Source organism: Mugil cephalus, chromosome 5 (assembly GCF_022458985.1).
Source record: "Mugil cephalus isolate CIBA_MC_2020 chromosome 5, CIBA_Mcephalus_1.1, whole genome shotgun sequence".
Taxonomy (NCBI): Eukaryota; Metazoa; Chordata; class Actinopteri; order Mugiliformes; family Mugilidae; genus Mugil; species Mugil cephalus.
The window spans coordinates 28,952,077-28,971,563 of record NC_061774.1 but is presented as its reverse complement, the minus strand read 5'-3'; the positions used below and the strand labels follow the sequence as shown (position 1 = coordinate 28,971,563).

Here is a 19,487-nt window from a genome sequence, read left to right as displayed (position 1 = left end):
GTCACATGAATAAAAGGCTAATGTTGTATCAGACTGAGGATGATCAGTGAAGGAGCTGCAGCTTGAAGGCGTTCGGTGGCTGGATGTTTATTTATTGATGCGTTGGAGCATCAGGACGTATTTCCAGCAGACCACCTCCTTCCTGCCGTTAGCTGGGAACCAGAGACCATTAGCTGTGTGGTGGATCATATTATTACCTCTCATGTTATTATATCCACATTACTACGGTATGAGTCAACCTGATACTGCTGCTTCGCACAGTCTGTTAGCGCTCGGCTATTGATCCGAGCCTGAACCCTCAAATCCCCCAAACCTCAACACTCAGCTTCAGCTTTCTGAGAGAAGCTCATCCTAGCCTCCGAGCTAATGGTAGCTCCTCCTAGCCTCCCAGCTAACAGTAGCTCCTCCTAGCCTCCCAGCTAACAGTAGCTCCTCCTAGCCTCCCAGCTTATAGTGGCCTTTCCTAGCTCCCTAGCCTCCTCCGCTGAACGTAGCTCTAGCTAGCTTCGTAGTCAATAGCAGCACTTCCCTTGCCTCCGAGCTAATGGTAGCCTTTTCTAGCATCCCTGCTAATAGTAGCCCTTCCTAGCCTCCCTGCTAACAGTAGCTCCTCATAGCCTCCCAGCTAACAGTGGCTCTTCCTAGCCTCCCAGCTAACAGTGGCCCTTCCTAGCCTCCCAGCTAACAGTAGCTCTTCCTAGCCTCCCAGCTAACAGTAGCTCCTCCTAGCCTCCCAGCTAATAGTAGCTCCTCCTAGCCTCCCAGCTAACAGTAGCTCTTCATAGCCTCCCAGCTAACAGTGGCTCTTCCTAGCCTCCCAGCTAACAGTGGCCCTTCCTAGCCTCCCAGCTAACAGTAGCTCTTCCTAGCCTCCCAGCTAACAGTGGCTCTTCCTAGCCTCCCAGCTAACAGTAGCTCCTCCTAGCCTCCCAGCTAACAGTAGCTCTTCCTAGCCTCCCAGCTTATAGTGGCCTTTCCTAGCTCCCTAGCCTCCTCCGCTGAACGTAGCTCTAGCTAGCTTCGTAGTCAATAGCAGCACTTCCCTTGCCTCCGAGCTAATGGTAGCCTTTTCTAGCATCCCTGCTAATAGTAGCCCTTCCTAGCCTCCCAGCTAACAGTAGCTCTTCCTAGCCTCCCAGCTAACAGTGGCCCTTCCTAGCCTCCCAGCTAACAGTAGCTCTTCCTAGCCTCCCAGCTAACAGTAGCCCTTCCTAGCTTCCCAGCTAACAGTAGCACTTCCTAGCCACCCAGCTAACAGTAGCTCCTCCTAGCCTCCCAGCTAACAGTAGCTCTTCCTAGCCTCCCAGCTTATAGTGGCCTTTCCTAGCTCCCTAGCCTCCTCCGCTGAACGTAGCTCTAGCTAGCTTCGTAGTCAATAGCAGCACTTCCCTTGCCTCCGGGCTAATGGTAGCCTTTTCTAGCATCCCTGCTAATAGTAACTATTCCTAGCCTCCCTGCAAACAGTAGCCTTTCCCAGCTTTGTAGCTAATAATATCATTTCCTAGCTTCCTAGACTCCAGGCTAACCCCCAGTTGTCAGTCTTCATGCTAAGCTAATCCAGGCTAATAACGTGACTATTGTGAGTATTTTCAGAAAAGCTGAGCTGCTCCTTTAAGGTTGAAGTTGTTGTGTTAATAAATAAAAGTGAGGCTTTCATGCAGCTGTAATAAAACTGGAGTTTTCCTTCAGGAAAACAAGAGTTTGCTGTTTAACAGACGACGGCTGCAGGAAGGAGATTATTTCATCAGAGCAGATAAATAACGGGGCAGGAGCATCATTAAAAACTCATCAGCGAAGAGAGTTGTGGCCTCATAAATTCAGTTCAGTTATCAGCCAAACAGATGTGACTATTGTTCTCCATTAACGAGGGCTTTGAGGGATAATTACGGCTAAATGGGAGTGAAAGTGTTTTTACTTCAACTTTTCCAGCTGTTAAACTTTAACCGAGAGACTGAAGCAGCTCTGATCTGGTTCAGTGTGTCCAGGAAAAAGCAGATTTCAGTCAGAAACAGAATCAGGAATAAGTGTCTGATATGAACAGATAATGTTAAACTGAGAGATGTCGTCTTATTTTCTAACAGTCTGAATGGAGTGAACATGCGTGAGTCCATCAGGGATTAACTGCAGATTTACCTTCGTGCAGCATTAACACAGGGATGATGATGATGATGGACGTTTTACTGCAGCAGAAGAAGGATTTAGTCTTTTATTTCCATGTTTTTACTCAGATTATGTCTTTTTTTCTGTACCTGTTGATGCCGATGAGCCTTAGTTTAGATTAATCCTGCTCTGATTTACTCTTAAACGCTGCAATAAATAAAAGTAATGACACAGATTAAATCTAAAAACATCCCGTACTGGAAATAGTCTCACACATGTTCAGGATCTTCCTCCATCTTCCAGACCTGCAGCTGTTTGTCTGAACTGTTGTTTTTACTGAGCACACGACAACAAACGGTTTGATTCTCGAATCTGTTTCAGAACCATGAGCAGCTTTGTCCTTTGTTTCTCTGAGTCTCAGTCTCAGTCGGTTAAATCAGTTATTAGGTCATTTCCTCCGGGATCAATAAATTAATTCTGATTATTGAGCAGAAATAGTCTCAAAGCAACGGTTCGCTACCTGCTGCTGTTTCACAACCATGAACAGTTTCAGCATCATGAGCTACAACACACACACACACAAATCACACAAATCACACACACACACACACACACACACACACACACACACACACATTATTCTCACATCATTTAATTTGTCAGGATTTGTCGTGTGTTTGCCTCTAAATGTGGTTTCAGATTCATTGTTGCTTCCTCATTGAGTCTTGGTTGTGTTGTGTTCCTAGCTTCCTAGTAGCCCTTCCTAGCTAACGTTAGCACGTCCTAGCTAATACCAGCAAGTTCTGTGTAGCACATCCTAGCTAACAGTAGCATGTCCTAGCTAACAGTAGCATGTCCTAGCTAACAGTAGCATGCCCTAGCTCCTAGCTAACAGTAGCATGTCCTAGCTAACAGTAGCATGCCCTAGCTCCTAGCTAACAGTAGCACGTCCTAGCTTCATTACTCTGAGTTGTGCTGTGGTTCCCAATCCACGGTTCAGGCTCCTTTAAAGAGCCTCTGCATTAATCTCAGGGCTCGTCAGATGATTGTTTTGTGGTTATAAAACTAGTTTGTGTTTTACGTGTGTGTCCAGTTCATATTTAAGGTTTGTCTGTGATAAGACGACAAAGAAAATCAGCACAATAGTAGAAAGTAAAGACAAAGGATAGAAAGATGTCGTCTCTTTATCTTTATTAATCTTCATATAGTAACTTCCTCCTGGATCAATAACGTGATTCTGGTTCTGATTCTGAGATCTTTAAGTTTCTTTTACTTATTGTTTCTACCTCATCCTCTCATTTAAACACGTCGTCATTATTTTTAAACCAAACCACAGCTTTGTGACAGTGGTTTGACATTAAACAACCCCTGAAGCTCTGGCCCTGGTTTTTATATGGATGACTCATTTCATCACAGGTTTTCTGTTTCCTTTCATTTATTTATGTATTTTTTTCTGTTTAGCCTTTATTTAACCAGGAAATGTCCCATTGAGACTAAAAACCTTTTTCAAAACAAAGCACAAACACACAAACACACAGAACAGGGAAACAGTTTACAGACAGAAACTACACCGATTAAAACGTGAACAGTGTCATGAATGTCACGTCTTTAATGTTAGCGGATCAACATTTATCTCACAAAACAATGTTTATCACGTTCTCTTTTAGAGACTTTCAGAATTTACTAAAATATAGAAAAAACTCTTGTTGTGTTAAAGTATCTGTTCTTGAGGACATCATGAAGGGAAATGTAGTTTTATATATTGTAACACGAACCCATGACCTCCCGTCTGTTCCTCTTCCCACAGGAGATGTGGTGGATATTTATCAGAGGGAGTTCTTGGCCCTGAGGGAGCGGCTCCACTCGGCCGAGCAGGAAAACCTGCGGCGCTCCAAAGAACTGAACCTGGTCCTGGAGGAGATCAAGAGGGCGATCGCTGAGAAACAGGCCCTGAGAGACATCAACCGCACCTGGAGCAGCCTCTCAGGTGAGTCCGGCCCTAGTGACTTAGTAACACCTAACCCTTAGCTTAGCATTGCTATGTAGCATGTAGCCTTGTTAGCTTAGCATTGCTATGTAGCGTGTAGCCTTGGTGGCCGTTAGCTTAGCATTGCTATGTAGCATGTAGCCTTGGTGGCTGTTAGTTTGGCATTGATATGTAGCATGTAGCCTTGGTGGCTGTTAGCTTGGTATTGATATGTAGCATGTAGCCTTGTTAGCTTAGCATTGCTATGTAGCGTGTAGCCTTGGTGGCGAGTAACTAGGCATCGTGAGTAGCAGGCCGTGAGGCTGTTAGCCTAGCATTGGTTGAGCGTGCCTTTGTGGACTTGGTAACACCTACCTTATAGCATTGCTATGTAGCATGTAGCCTTGGGGTGTAGCTTAGCATTGCTATGTAGCATGTAGCCTTGGTGGCTGGTAGCTTAGCATTGCTATGTAGCATGTAGCCTTGTTAGCTTAGCATTGCTATGTAGCATGTAGCCTTGGTGGCTGTTAGCTTAGCATTGCTATGTAGCATGTAGCCTTGGTGGCTGGTAGCTTAGCATTGCTATGTAGCATGTAGCCTTGGTGGCTGTTAGCTTAGCATTGCTATGTAGCATGTAGCTACACCTACCTGGTCTGGTCCAGGTCCAGGGTCCACAGGGACCAGGGTCAGGAACATGGTCCTGATGCCGTCATGCAGGAGCCTCTAGTGGAGGCTGGAGGAACTGCAGCAGATGTGGCTCCATGTTTCCTGTCCAGAGTGAATCTGGTTTGACCCTTTAAATGTGTCCTGATGTGTCTCTGTCCGGAGGAATCGTCCCTTCGTCCTGACTCATGTGTCTTTGTGTCGTCAGAGGAGACGAGGATGAAGCTGTGGAACGTGAGCAGCAGCAAAAACGTGCTGCAGCTTCCCTCCATCTTCCATCATCTCCCTCACCTGCTGAACCGAGAGGACAGTCTGCAGCCGGCCGTGCACCTGGGACAGGGACGCACGGGAGGTAAAGACAGAGACTCCTCCCCCTTTATCCTCCTGCAGGTAAAACACATGCAGCGCTCAGCGGAGCAAAGAAAATAATCCAGGTGCAAAACAGAGCGACCACAGGAAGGCTGATCCTCAGTCAGGTAAACATGGCGTCCAACACGTCCTGAAGGACCAGTTTAACGTGGACCTCTGGACTAATGTCTTCATGTGTAACATAATTAAAACACTAAAGGTTACAGACACATGAAGAAAAGCTGAAGCCCCCCCCCTCAGACCACGGGGCCGAACGAGGTCACTGCTCCGACTCTTAAAATCTATTTATAACATCTGTTTTCTGCTGAGCCAAACGTTTCGTGACGGTCGCTGCTCACACACATAAATAAATCGCGATGAAACCCACGGGAGCAGCAGCAGATTAAGAAACACGGGCTCATCTTGTGTTTGTGTCACAGATCAGATTTATTTGTAAAACCTTTGAAACCAAACAGAGAAACTGAGTTAAAGGTTGTGTGTGTTCAGCCTGGTTCAGCTGAGCCATGGCTCTGTGTATTTCCTGGAAACTCACACGGCCATATCACATAAAGGGCTCGGTTTAAATCCTGGTTTAAATCCTGGTTCCTCAGCGTTACTCTGGGCTGTGGGTACTTGCTGGAAACATTCTGAAGTTTCAAACTAATCCGGTTCTTTTACTGAGAACGTTTCCAAACTTTCAGGCCTTACTCCAAGCATTACTCTCGGACGGGGGTATTTGCTGGAAACATTTCACATTCTGCAGCTTCAGTCTAATCAAGCTTTTATTTTGAAACGCCCCTGACCCCGGCTCTGTGTATGTCCTGGAAACACCTGTTACGTCACTTCGCTCAGGTTTTGTGCTGATGCTCGGATAAAGATCAGAGATATTCATGCGATATATTAAGGTTATAGTAAACATCAAGTTGACATTGAAGGTTGTGTTTGTTTGATAAATTTCTCGGACTGAGTTTGTGCTCAGTTAAAGATCAGATTAGAGACTTAAAAACAGTTCAGGAACACGTAAATTTAAAATAAAAGTAAAAACAAAAACATCAGCATCAGTGCAGAATTTTGGTGCATCCCTACTTCTAAATACCAGGGCTCTGTCTATGTCATGGAAACACTTCTAAAAACCCTGTAATGTGACTGAGGGCTGTGTGTATGTTGTAATGTGTCGGAGGGCTGTGTCTATGTCGTGGAAGCACCTGTAATGTGACGGAGGGCTCTGTGTATGTGCTGGGTGTGACCGGTCTGCGTCCTGTCTCCAGTCTCCATAGTGATGGGCGTCCCCAGCGTGAAGCGGGAGGTGCACTCGTACCTGACCGACACTCTCAGCTCCCTGATGTCAGAGCTCAGCGCCGCAGAGAAGGACGACTGCATCATCGTGGTCCTCATCGCTGAGGTCCGAGTCCACCCGCCCTCATATTCTATTAAATGTTTCAGGGTCTCAGTCCCCCTCAAACCTCTGTGTCTATTTCACTCTTTAATAGCTTCAGTCTTTTTGCTTTGCTGATTAAATGTTTAAAATCCTCTCAGACTTCAGTGCAGTATTCTTATAATAATAATACATTTAATTTATAGGCGCCTTTCAAAACTCCCACGGACACTGTACAAAGTAAGACAGGGTTTAAAATACGTCAAAATAAAATGAGTGTAACCTAAAATATGCACAGAATCACGTATGAACATCTAGAAACTTCTGCTCTTTGAGAAGATGTTGGTTTTTATTGTAATCAGCTTCTTAAAGCTCCGTCCTCTCAGAGAACGAGAGTTCCTCTAATGTTTTCCTGAAGGAAACACCGGACGCCATTTTGGTTCCTACTGAGATTTAAAGCTGCTTCATGTGACTCTGTTTACATATTAATTTACAATTTAAAAGAAGAGAAGAATATAATAGTAAGCTTGTTCAAAGCCTCCATCTTTGTAATATTTAAATTTCACAGTAGCTCTCCCTAGCCTCCTAGCTAACAGTAGCTCTCCCTAGCCTCCTAGCTAACAGTAGCTCTTCCTAGCCTCCTAGCTAATAGTAGCTCTTCCTAGCCTCCTAGCTAACAGTAGCACCTCCTAGCCTCCCAGCTAAGCTAACAGTAGCTCCTCTTTGTGTCCTCAGGCTGACCCACAGTACGCCAGCAGTGTAGCCGACAACCTAAAGCGCCTGTAAGTCCACGTGCATGATGGGATGCCGTTACTATGGCAACGGACAGACACGTCTGATGTGGTCCTGGCTGGGAACTCATTATCTTTATGTTTTGTTAGAACAGGACAAGTGTTACCTGGGGACATCTGGCAGTTTCTATTGATAGCAAAGCTAATAGCCTCTGAGCTAATAGTAGCTCTTCTAGCTTCCTAGCCTCTGAGTTAATAGTAGCTCTTCTAGCTTCCTAGCCTCTGAGCTAATAGTAGCTCTTCTAGCTCCCTAGCCTCAGAGCTAATAGTAGGTCTTCTAGCTCCCTAGCCTCTGAGCTAATAGTAGCTCTTCTGGATTCGTAGCCTCTGAGCTAAAAGTAGCTCTTCTAGCTTCCTAGCCTCTGAGCTAATAGTAGCTCTTCCAGCTTCCTAGCCTCCAAGCTAATAGTAGCTCTTCCAGCTTCCTAGCCTCTGAGTAATAGTAGCTCTTCCAGCTTCTAGCCTCGAGCTATAGTAGCTCTTCCAGCTTCCTAGCCTCCAAGCTAATAGTAGCTCTTCCAGCTTCCTAGCCTCTGAGCTAATAGTAGCTCTTCCAGCTTCCTAACCTCCGAGCTAATAGTAGCTCTTCCAGCTTCCTAGCCTCCAAGCTAATAGTAGCTCTTCCAGCTTCCTAGCCTCTGAGCTAATAGTAGCTCTTCCAGCTTCCTAGCCTCCGAGCTAATAGTAGCTCTTCCAGCTTCCTAGCCTCCAAGCTAATAGTAGCTCTTCCAGCTTCCTAGCCTCTGAGCTAATAGTAGCTCTTCCAGCTTCCTAACCTCCGAGCTAATAGTAGCTCTTCCAGCTTCCTAGCCTCCAAGCTAATAGTAGCTCTTCCAGCTTCCTAGCCTCTGAGCTAATAGTAGCTCTTCCAGCTTCCTAGCCTCCGAGCTAATAGTAGCTCTTCCAGCTTCCTAGCCTCCGAGCTAATAGTAGCTCTTCCAGCTTCCTAGCCTCCAAGCTAATAGTAGCTCTTCCAGCTTCCTAGCCTCCGAGCTAATAGTAGCTCTTCTGGATTCGTAGCCTCTGAGCTAATAGTAGCTCTTCTAGCTTCCTAGCCTCTGAGCTAATAGTAGCTCTTCCAGCTTCCTAGCCTCCAAGCTAATAGTAGCTCTTCCAGCTTCCTAGCCTCTGAGCTAATAGTAGCTCTTCCGGATTCGTAGCCTCTGAGCTAATAGTAGCTCTTCTAGCTTCCTAGCCTCTGAGCTAATAGTAGCTCTTCTAGCTTCCTAGCCTCTGAGCTAATGTTTCTAGGTCCCCAGGTAAAACGGATCCTCCATCTCGTTTGTCGGTGTTGTTGTGTCTTTGTGTGGTTGTCTGTTTATTTGTGTCTTGTGTGTTGTGACTGTTTCCCTCTGGCCTCCAGTTTTCCTGCAGAGATCCAGTCTGGTCTGTTGGAGGTCGTCTCTCCGTCCGTCCACTTCTACCCAGACTTCTCTCGGCTCAGAGAGTCATTCGGAGACCCGAAGGAGAGAGTCAGGTCAGTCACTGGGTGGTTTTTAAAAATTAAAGTTATATAAATGGAACAAAATTATCTTAATTACTTGATTAATAGTCACCTCATGCTAATAGTAGCTACTAGTGACACAGACACACAAACACATGTTTAAAGGCAGAAATCAATGTGAAGTCTGGTCGTTCCCATGGTAACGCAGGTGAGCATGCTCAGTGTGTGAAACAGGAAGTTTCACTTTTCTGTTGCTAATGTTTAGTTTCCTCCTCCTCCTCCTCAGATGGAGAACCAAGCAGAACCTGGACTACTGTTTCCTGATGATGTACGCTCAGACTAAAGGAACCTACTACGTCCAGGTAAAGAAACCACATCAACTTTTATGGGTGATTTGATCTTTTTCTTTATTCATTCTCATCTTTTTTGTATCATTTTCAGCAGTTTTTTTTAATTTTCCTTTGTGCTTATTAATTTTACATATTATCTTGTTCCCTTTTCTTTGTGCTCATTTTTTGTTGACTCTGGTCCAGAGCTTGATTTGTAAATTATAAGGTGCCAGAACGCAAACTACACATGAAAGCTCAGGGATGAGGAGACGGGCACAGAAAACCTACTGAAAACACCATGAAAATGCCCACATACCACTCTGTAGGACTTACAAGCCTCAAATAACATCCAGGGTATAAATGTTACGACACAAATTTACAGTTATTCTAGGCTTTACTCCGCACAGCACAGGCAAATGCCCACATCACTCACAGTTTACAGTCAGCAATAACTTTCTCTACAGGTCTAACGGGTAAAAAAATTAATAAATTAATAAATAATAACAGTATGCTCACCATATGTAGTTGTCCAAAACACCCACGTCACGAGCGTGTCCAGGTTCCGGTTCCCGCCTCTTGCTCCGGTTGTTGCTGGTCCACCTGACTGACTGTTGCCATGGTACCAGCCTCCTGCCCCGGCTTAGCTAGCTGTCGGTGAACCGTGCTAGCTGTCGCTGAAACATGTTAGCTGTCGGTGAACCGTGCTAGCTGTCGGTGAACCGTGCTAGCTGTCGGTGAACCGTGCTAGCTGTCGGTGAACCGTGCTAGCTGTCGGTGAACCGTGCTAGCTGTCGCGGCGCTAGCATCCTGCTGCAGCCGGTTTTGACCATCAACATGGCCGCTGCAGCTGACTCGTTTTGAAGTGTCATGCAACTCTTCCTTCTTTATGAAATTAAGTCAGTAAATTTAATTGTCCTTTTGACATGTTTGCGTTGGAATGTTTTTCCTCTGTGTTTGCTCCTCAAATGCGGCGAATTTCAAAACTTTCTCTTTTTTTTTCCTGTGTGAGGGGCGTGGCTACAGATCTCTGACCCTCAAATGATGTTAAATCTTAATAAACATGAAATTCTTGGGATTTGTTCTGTATATTAACATATGCACATTATATATATATATATATATATATATATATATATACATGCTCAAATAATAAGTACCGGAACACAGGGAGGCCAAAATTAAGGATCCGGCTCAAATTAACACCTGCTCTCCTACGTTATATACAGTCAGTGTAAACTAATTTGTGTCGTTTTCCTCCTTCTTTGGTGGTTTTGACTCGTTTTTCGGTGTCTTACCTTCGTGTCCTCTGAGGAAACGCTGAGTTTTAAGGCCGGACCGGCTGTAATGAAGCCGGAAGTCTGTGATGAAACGCTGCCGCCGTCTGATGAAACTGTTGCATTGTGGGTAGAATGACAGACAGACGCGTTAATGGAGCGACTCTTTGTTCCCTTTATAGATGAAAGAAGAAGAAACAGTTGGTTCTCCTCCTCCTCCTCCTCATTATAAACCCATTTTAACCTACATAAACACACCAGGTTATTTATTTGAAGATGAATCTTCTTCTTAAAAAACTCCAAACTTTTCATCCCGTCTCTTCAGCTCATAAATAAATAATAAAATTACACAGATTTAGCATCTGAATTGAACTCTGTGGTAGTTTTACCTCGTTTACTGTCTCATTTTTGGTTGTTTTTCTGTCTTATTCATACTTTAGTTTATCTTTCCTGGTGGTTTTCTTCATTCTCTGGTCATTTTACAACATTTTATACGTCTTTGTGTTTGTCTTTACACTCAGTTCATGTGTCTTTGTTCATTTCTCGTTTCTGTATTAGTTTCTTATTTTGTGTTCACTCGTCTCTTTGTTGTCGTCGTCTCGTATCTTTCAGAGTTTCCTCCGACCCAGAGGAGTTAAACTGGGACAGATTCTGTAATTAGTTCATCTATAAACGCTGTAATTTTCCAGCTCATTTCTTGGAAGCTTTGCTCATAATTTACTAAATCTTGTCTTCGATCTGGTTTCAAATTGAAAAGATCATTTCCCAGAGTGTCCATCAGGAATTGATGCAAATCAGAAAGGAAACAGAGAAAAGATGCGGCCACTCCTAAACTACACAGCTGATTCCTGCAGATCACGACCAGGTTTAAATACCAAGTCTCCTGGAACCGTTTGTAGAGAGTTGACATCTGGTTTAAGTCATTTTTTTAATGTTGTGGTTGATTTTAATGTCTTTATTGCTGATTTCCTTCATTCTGTTGTAGTTCTGATTTCATTTATTTATTTATTTATTATATATAAGATATCAAAAATATTAAAACTTTCTATTTGTTGATGACAAATATTTCTTGTTCTGGGAGATTTAAAGGAGCTACTGGAGATGATCACTGCAGAAATGTGCAAATGAAAGAGGTGGTTTTGACAGAAAAAATAAATAAATAATAATAAAAAAAAATTAAATTTAAGTCAAACTGAATTCATGTTATTTGGAAACTATTTAAGGAATAATCAAGTACAGGTGGAAGTAGAAGGTGTTGATATTGGCAGAGTTCATGAAAAGTTTCTTGGTGTAATAATAGATGACAATGAAAATAAACTGGATAGAAGCATCTGAATAAGGTAAAATCCTCTGGACCTCAAACACATTCTCTGCTGTTCACTGCTTTTACCAGAGTTAAATTACTGTGTGGAAGTTTGGGCCGATACTTATAAATGTTCACTATCAATACGGCACAAAGGTTTATGGCCATAAGTATCATTCACACCGTCAATTACAACGATCACACAAAGTCATTATTCTAAAAATCAAAAACATTAAAGTTCATTGACCTGGTTCACTTTCAAACTATGAACAAAGCAATGAAACATTCCTGGAAACATTCAGAAATATTTTTTATTTTAACAGAGATGGGCGTTATAATCTGAGGGGAGTTCAGTTTAAAACATCTTGATGTCGGTTTTGTGTTTCTGTGTGTGGAGTGAAGCTGTGGGACCTCGTTCAACAATCTGGTCTTCATGAAGATCATTTATTACATTATTTGCTTTCTTTTGTTTGTAAAATGTAGATATGTAAATGTGTGTGTTGATGAGGTGTTGGCACATATATTTTAAACTGTGAACTGAAATCAACTGATGGTTAATTAGTGAGAAAGGAGAAGGATTAAAAAAGCTCACGTCTTTTCACTTTGTTTTGACTATTTCTCCGTTTGAAATGAAGCATTCGTTCATTTTCTGTCACTTTGAGGTCGTCTCTCGTCTCTTTGTCACTAGTTTGCTTCTTCTTGGTTTAGTTTTGCATCCATGTCTCTTTTTAATAGTTTTTCATGTCTTTCTTGCTTCTTTCCTTCCTGCATCGTGTCGCGGTTGTTTTGAGTCTCTCGTTGTGTCTGATACTTGTAGATGAGGATCACGGTTACCATAGCAACTCCTTAACAAACCCACCGGGTTTATAATTCGCCATGAAGCTGAACTAACCTCAGATCAGCTGCAGTAATGTCTCTGTCTCTGTCTCTGTCTCTGTCTCTGTCTCTGTGTCTCTGTCTCTGTCTCTATGTGTCTCTGTGTCTCTGTGTCTCTGTCTCTATGTGTCTCTGTCTCTGTCTCTGTGTCTCTGTCTCTATGTGTCTCTGTCTCTGTCTCTGTGTCTCTGTCTCTGTCTCTGTCTCTGTCTCTGTGTCTCTGTCTCTATGTCTCTGTGTCTCTGTGTCTCTGTCTCTATGTCTCTGCGTCTTTGTGTCTCCGTGTCTCCGTTGTCCAGCTGGAGGACGACATCGTGGCTCGGCCGAACTACTTCACCACCATGAAGAACTTCGCTCTGCAGCAGCCGTCGGAGGAGTGGATGATCCTGGAGTTTTCTCAGCTCGGCTTCATCGGTGAGTCCTGGTCTGGTCCGAGCTCTAAAACCCTCGTTCGTCTCCACGCGGATCGTTTTCCTTTTGAACCTGTTTTTATATCGGGAGTCTGTTCCAGCTGGCCTCTACCAAACATCTGGCTTTAATTAGAATCCTGAGAAAAATGAAAGTCCTCCAACCATCAGAGACGTTTAGTTAGAAACTAAAACTAAACAGACTGAAGCATCAAAGCTCTGATCTGCAGCAGTTTAAGTTTCTTTTATTAGTTTTTAAAAGTCTTATTTGTCTCATTTATCAACCCTCAAAGACCCTGACGTCCTCTGGCAGCACCAGACTTTTAATTATCCTCCAGCCTCATTCATGGAACAACCTGCTGATCATTTTAAAATAAGTCTCAAGACTCATCCTTTAATCTGACTTTTAACCAGAATCAGAATCAGTTTTATATGTGTGAACGTACAAGGAGCAGAGGAGACTGAATAATAAATAAATAAAATAGAAACTGTCCAACATAAATTAGACTTTTAGAATAAAATAAAAAAGGTTTTCATTATTGGTTGTAATCCTGTTGTGTTTGTATTTTGTGAAACTCTTTGTGTTGTAGTGTTATTGTATGAAACGTGCTGTATGAATAAAGCTTGATTTGATTTGAGATGAACTTTACTGGACCATAAATAAACTGGAAGAAACAAAGAAAGACAGAACGAAGGAGAGAGGAGAGGAAGATCCCGTAGGAAAGGACGTTTGTCTTCCAGGTGAACGTGAAGTAAAATAACCAACACATGAGACACAGACAAGACAAACCAGGAAGTGAACTCCCTCGTCTGTCGTCTTCCTCTGAGGCTAAAGACCAGATTCATCGTGTTGCTGTGACCTTTGACCTCCGGTCGTGTCCTGTGATTGGTCCGTGTGGGATTTGAACCCGCGTCCTCCGTCTGTTTTTTTTTTTTCCGTAGGGAAGATGTTCAAGTCGTCCGACCTGTCGCTCATCGTTGAGTTCATGCTCATGTTCTACAAAGACAAACCCATCGACTGGCTCCTGGACCACATCATGTGGGTGAAGGTCTGCAACCCGGAGAAGGACGCGGTGAGTGATTAGAGCCTTAATCTGATTGATTATTAGACACTTTAATGTGATTATTCAAGCTTTTCATCTGATTCTAGAGTCCGTGCTGTTGACGCTGTTGACGCTGTAGACGTTAAAGTTTTTATCTCCTCCGTCCGTGTCTCTTCAGAAACACTGTGACCGACAGAAAGCGAACCTGAGGATTCGCTTCAAGCCGTCGCTCTTCCAGCACGTTGGAACTCACTCGTCTCTGGCCGGAAAGATCCAGAAACTCAAGGTGACCACCGTCAGCATCATCATCAGCATCTCCTTCCTTTGTATTTTATTTATCTCAGACTGGATATAACATCACTCCCTTAAAAAAAACCTTCCGTCAGATCCAGAGTCTTAACCAGACGTGGCTGTTTATTGTTTTCCAGGACAAGGACTTTGGGAAACAGACTCTTCATAAAGGTCACGCGAACCCTCTGGCCGAGGTGACGACCAGCCTGAAGACCTACCAGCACTTCACCCTGGAGAAGGCCTACCTGGGCGAGGACTTCTTCTGGGCCTTCACGCCCGTGGCCGGCGACTTTATCCGGATACGATTCTTCACGCCGGTCCGCATCGAGAGGTCGGTCCTCCTCCTGCTCCTCCTCCTGCTCCTCCTCCTGCTCATCACACATTCATTTCACCTCCTCCTTCTTCCCTCAGATATTTTTTTCGGAGCGGAAACATCGAGCATCCAGGAGACAAACTCTTCAACACGTCTGTGGAGGTTCTGCCCTTTGATGTGAGTCTTTAGACCAGTTATCATCACTGTAACTCAACCAACCCGGTAACTAACTACTATAAAAACACCAGTACCCACAATCCTCCCTGCTCCTCTCTGCCATGCTGGGTGTCACTAGAAACTAGAGAAGCTCCTCTTTCCATTGATACCAGGCATCATGTAGCTGGAGCTAACCAGCTAGCCTCAGCTAACGGAGAAAACACTAATTTCTTAGGCATCATGTCAGAATTTCTTCTTCTGTCTCAATATCTCATCAAACCTAAAAGCAACAGACAACGAATGTGACTGATATTGTTTTTATGTTTTTTTATTATCTTTTGTGGTTCTTTGTGTCCGTTCACATGATTCTACATCAACTATGAACCACATGGTGACTGGACTCATAGAATCTGAACCCTGTCCCTAAATCTCCTCCATGGTAGTTTGCCTCCACCTAGTGGTCTAATGGTGGTACTACAGATAATAAACAGCCATCTTCCAGTGAAAGTTAGCTTAGCATTGATATATAGCATGTAGCCTTGGTGGCTGTTAGCTTAGCATTGGTATGTAGCATGTAGCCTTGGTGGCTGTTAGCTTAGCATTGGTATGTAGCATGTAGCCTTAGTGGCTGTTAGCTTAGCATTGATATGTAGCATGTAGCCTCTGGAGAACATGTGAGTTCCGAGGACACTGGAGTCTGGCTCATTCATAGAGACCAGGGTCTGGAACAAGGATCTGATGGAGATAATCCTGGTTTATTTTGGTCTTTGAATCATTTATTGTGTTTGAACAGATTTTATTAAATGTTCTTGTTTTTGTTTTTTGCAGAACATCCAGGCAGAGAAAGAGGCCTTGACCGACGGGAGGGAGAAGACGCCAAAGTACCATCGGACCGAGGACGGATTCATCAGGATAGGTGAGTGAGGATCTGGTCTGACTTCATAAATTACCGGCAGCTCTTTATCTCCTTCATCAATTTTTCAGACGAGTCTGGAGATCGATCGTCTCCTTCACTCCGTCCATTTAATCAGGAGGAGGAGGAACGTTTCATCATGAATTAAAACACGTATTTTTATCCTCTGAATTACAAACCAAATAATCTTCCAGAGAGAAAGGATTAATAGAGAGTTTTTATAGATGCGCCTTTAACTTTAAACCTGATTCTCGGTTCAGTGATGATGGAAGTAGAAAATATCTCTAGAGACCAAAACCTGTTTAAGAAGCTTCATCACTGCAGCTTCCATCAGCAAATGGATCCTAGATAAATAAACCAGGACGGTCTGAAGACACAACACATTAAAGCTTTAACGAAAAGGTGGAGGACGAGTCCAGACTTTTACTGGGGGATTATTAGATTATTTTGGACATTGGTTTTGATGGAGTTTTGTTTTTTTGGTTCCCAATCTTTAAATCCACTTCAGTACTAATCATGAAAACCAAATGTTTGATTCATTTCGAAAGTTTAACCCTTTATATGCCAGAGTCACGGCATCACAGATTTTTCAGAAAAAAATAAATAAAAAAATTGGAATATTTAATGCAAAGTGGATTTTCTTATTAGATTATTAGAGCCTTGGACATGTCAATGATTAGTAGCAGTACTGATTTAGATTTTTTTTTTTTATCGTGAGAGATTTAAAAAAAAAATAATATTAAAACGCATTAAATCCCATTAATACCCTTTAAAACCCATTGAAACCCATTAAAACCCAATGAAACTCTTTTAAACCCATTAAAATCCATTAAACCCAATTAAACCCCATTAAAACCCATTAAAAGCCATTTAAACTCAATGTAACCCATTAAAACCCATTGAAACCCATTAAAACCCATTGAAACCCATTAAAACCCATTGAACCCAATTAAAATCCAATGAAACACATTATTGTTTATTGTGTTTATTGGGATCCACATTAACTGCTGCCCATCAACAGCTAATCTTCCTGGGGTCCACACATAAAATAAAACAGCAGAAAACAGAAATAAAATAAAACAATGAAAAAATTAAAACCCATTAAAACCTATTAAAACCCAATGAAACCCATTATTAACCATTAAAACTGCAGTTGAAAGCTGCACTTTGGCTTTTTTCCATTCTTGAGTTGAATAAAATGAACTTCATGCTCCATTTGTGAGTAAAAAATAACATATATTTAGAGAAAACACAGAGTTTGGACACGTTGGACACGGCTGCTTTGAAGGAATTAAGTGTTGTGTCCTTGTATGAGCGGCTGTGAAACAAAATCATTTAGCTTCAGAACTGATTTCATGTCAAAGACACTTGAGAACTGATTCAGTCAGTTCATTCATTGTAATTGTAAAGAAAAGAAATAAACGTTCTGTTAAATGTCCTCATGTCCTCCAGGAATGTTCCAGAAGGGGACAGCGGAGGGGGAGGTGGACGTGTCCTTCGGGCCCCTGGAGGCCATGCGTCTCACGGTTTTGACGGATTCTCCGGTCTGGGTGATACTCAGCGAGGTGAGTTTCCTCCCCTCTAGGACATGTCCTAGCTGTCCTAGCTGTCCCGGAGGTTCTAGAGGTTCTACATGTCCTCCATAGTACTCTACGGTTTGTTCCTTAATTTGTACCACGCCCTGAACAACTGAGAAGTACCTCTGTCCTCTGTCCTCTGTCCTCTGTCCTCTGTCCTCTGACGTCTGTCCTCTGTCCTCTGTCCTCTGTCCTCTGTCCTCTGACCTCTGTCCTCTGACCTCTGTCCTCTGTCCTCTGTCCTATAACCATGTGTCCTCTCCCTCTGTCAGATCTTCATAAAGAAAGCAGAGTGACCCTCCTGTCCTTCGTCCATACCTCAGCAGCCTTTCGTCTTCGGTCTGACCCGAGGCCCCGCCCACCAGACCCAGAGGCTCCGCCCACGACGCCGCTGTCTGGCCGGACCCGACGCTGCAGGCGTAGCACACTCAGACGGACTTCCTGTATTTATGTGTACATACAGTAAGCTAAATGTTGAATACACTGGTTGCTATGGAGACGGCGTCTAGACGAGGTCCAGACGGAGATTTGCCTTAAGAAGACGAGGGAGTTTACGTCACGCGGCTCCGAACATGTAGCGCAGAGTCATACCCACAATCCTTTGCTGCAACCTCGGAGCTTCAAACTACTGACCATGGATGTTTCTCTACGCAGTACTATACAGAGTAATACTACACACAGTAGTACTATACAGAGTAATACTATACAGAGTAATACTACACACAGTAGTACTATACACAGTAGTACTATACAGAGTAATACTACACACAGTAGTACTATACACAGTAGTACTATACAGAGTAATACTATACACAGTAGTACTATACAGAGTAATACTACACACAGTAGTACTATACACAGTAGTACTATACAGAGTAATACTGTGCTGAGTAATACTATACACAGTAGTACTATACTCTATGCAGTACTGTGCTGAGTAGTACTATACAGAGTAGTACTATACGCAGTGCTGTGCAGGGTAATTTATACTCTACACTGTAGTTATATACATAGTTATCTGGACTCTGCAGATTACTATAGTACTACAAAGTACTCTGCAGTACTCTTCTGCATTCTACAGGACTCTACTATACTAGAGTAGTTTATACTCTATAGTACAGCGCTGTCCTCTGCAGTACTCTGTATAGTCCAGTAGAGCACGCTATAGTACTCTGTGTTACCCTGTAGTACTTTGTATCGTCCAGTAGAGGATTCTGTAGTACTCTGTAGTACTCTGTAGTACTCTTACTGCAGTCATTTATTCGTATTTATTCTGTTCCTTCAGATGGTTTCAAACCAAACCTCCTGAGACCCTGTGTCCTCATATGAGGACGTTAAGGTTTAGGTTCTTATTCTGCTTCATTCAGACCTGGTGTCCTCATACGTAAGCGGATGCTTCAAGCTGCCATCTAGTGGCAGCAAAGCGTCATTACAGCAGAGTCCTCATTGTTTCTGATCATTAACTTTTCTAGTTTGATATCAACAACAACAACGTAACAAATTCTGTCGACAGTAACAAGATAAAACTTCTGAGGACGTTGGGATTTCATTGTTTGCTTCTGATCAGCCACGTTATTAAAATAAACAGATTTATATTTTGTTATATTGAGTGACTTTATTATAATATACGGTGAAATAATCCCTGTGGCCACATACGAGGACATGTGAATCAAAAACTTCTTCCTGTTCAAAGATGATGTTTAGTTTTTAGACGTCTCAGATCCAACTAATCCCAAATATCTTGGAGAAATGAAAGATGCAGAGCAAACGAAAGCCCAGGTGTCTCAGGAGGTTTCGATGGAAGAAAGACAGTAGAGCAGCTGTGATTTTATTATTTAGTGAATCAACGTTTCATCTGAAGGAACAAAATAAGACGTTTGTTGTTCAGATCCGTTCGGCTTCAGGAAACATCCCAGAGTGTTTTCTTCTTCTTCAGATGCACTGGAATCATCTCGTACGTGTCTTTTTGTATCCTTTAGATAAACTCTATTTAACAGAGCTCACACTTCTATCTGATCTGTGAATTGTAATAAAGATAAAAAAAATTTAAACCAAGCTTCCAACTGTATAAGTGCTTTATTAAAACGGGTGATCGGCTGTAACATTATGAGATATTCTGCCTGGCAGTTATCTGATTTCTGCAGCAGCCATGTTTTAAAGACACATCCTCGGTGATGGATGAGGCCGTGGGGCCGGTGCTGTGATCTGGTATCAGACCATGTCCACCCTCTCACAGAGACAGGATTCCCTGAACCTCTCAGCTGCACAGGGAATAAAATAATGAAGCATTTGCAGAATAAACAGTGGGTTTAAAGCAG

The 19,487-nt window shown here is 43.0% G+C and overlaps 1 protein-coding gene and 1 long non-coding RNA gene across 2 annotated transcripts in view; one reads left to right on the top strand and one right to left on the bottom strand.

The window, feature by feature from the left end:
* mgat4b (alpha-1,3-mannosyl-glycoprotein 4-beta-N-acetylglucosaminyltransferase B) overlaps positions 1-19,224 on the top strand; it is a 36,306-nt gene extending 17,082 nt beyond the window's left edge. The window contains exons 2-15 of the mRNA XM_047585773.1: positions 3,908-4,087; positions 4,938-5,081; positions 6,346-6,479; positions 7,188-7,234; positions 8,607-8,720; positions 8,974-9,049; positions 12,769-12,883; positions 13,819-13,949; positions 14,098-14,205; positions 14,348-14,541; positions 14,622-14,700; positions 15,508-15,595; positions 17,045-17,157; positions 17,442-19,224. Coding sequence (XP_047441729.1) covers positions 3,908-4,087; positions 4,938-5,081; positions 6,346-6,479; positions 7,188-7,234; positions 8,607-8,720; positions 8,974-9,049; positions 12,769-12,883; positions 13,819-13,949; positions 14,098-14,205; positions 14,348-14,541; positions 14,622-14,700; positions 15,508-15,595; positions 17,045-17,157; positions 17,442-17,465 — 1,547 coding nt within the window. The 3' untranslated portion in view covers positions 17,466-19,224. The remainder of the gene's footprint in view (positions 1-3,907; positions 4,088-4,937; positions 5,082-6,345; positions 6,480-7,187; positions 7,235-8,606; positions 8,721-8,973; positions 9,050-12,768; positions 12,884-13,818; positions 13,950-14,097; positions 14,206-14,347; positions 14,542-14,621; positions 14,701-15,507; positions 15,596-17,044; positions 17,158-17,441) is intronic.
* Positions 3,687-4,928, bottom strand: LOC125008500. The gene is made up of 2 exons (XR_007112898.1): positions 4,715-4,928; positions 3,687-4,011 (listed from the first exon to the last, which is right to left on the bottom strand). It is a non-coding gene; the product is annotated as an uncharacterized LOC125008500 (long non-coding RNA).
* Positions 19,225-19,487: the final 263 nt, after the last annotated feature.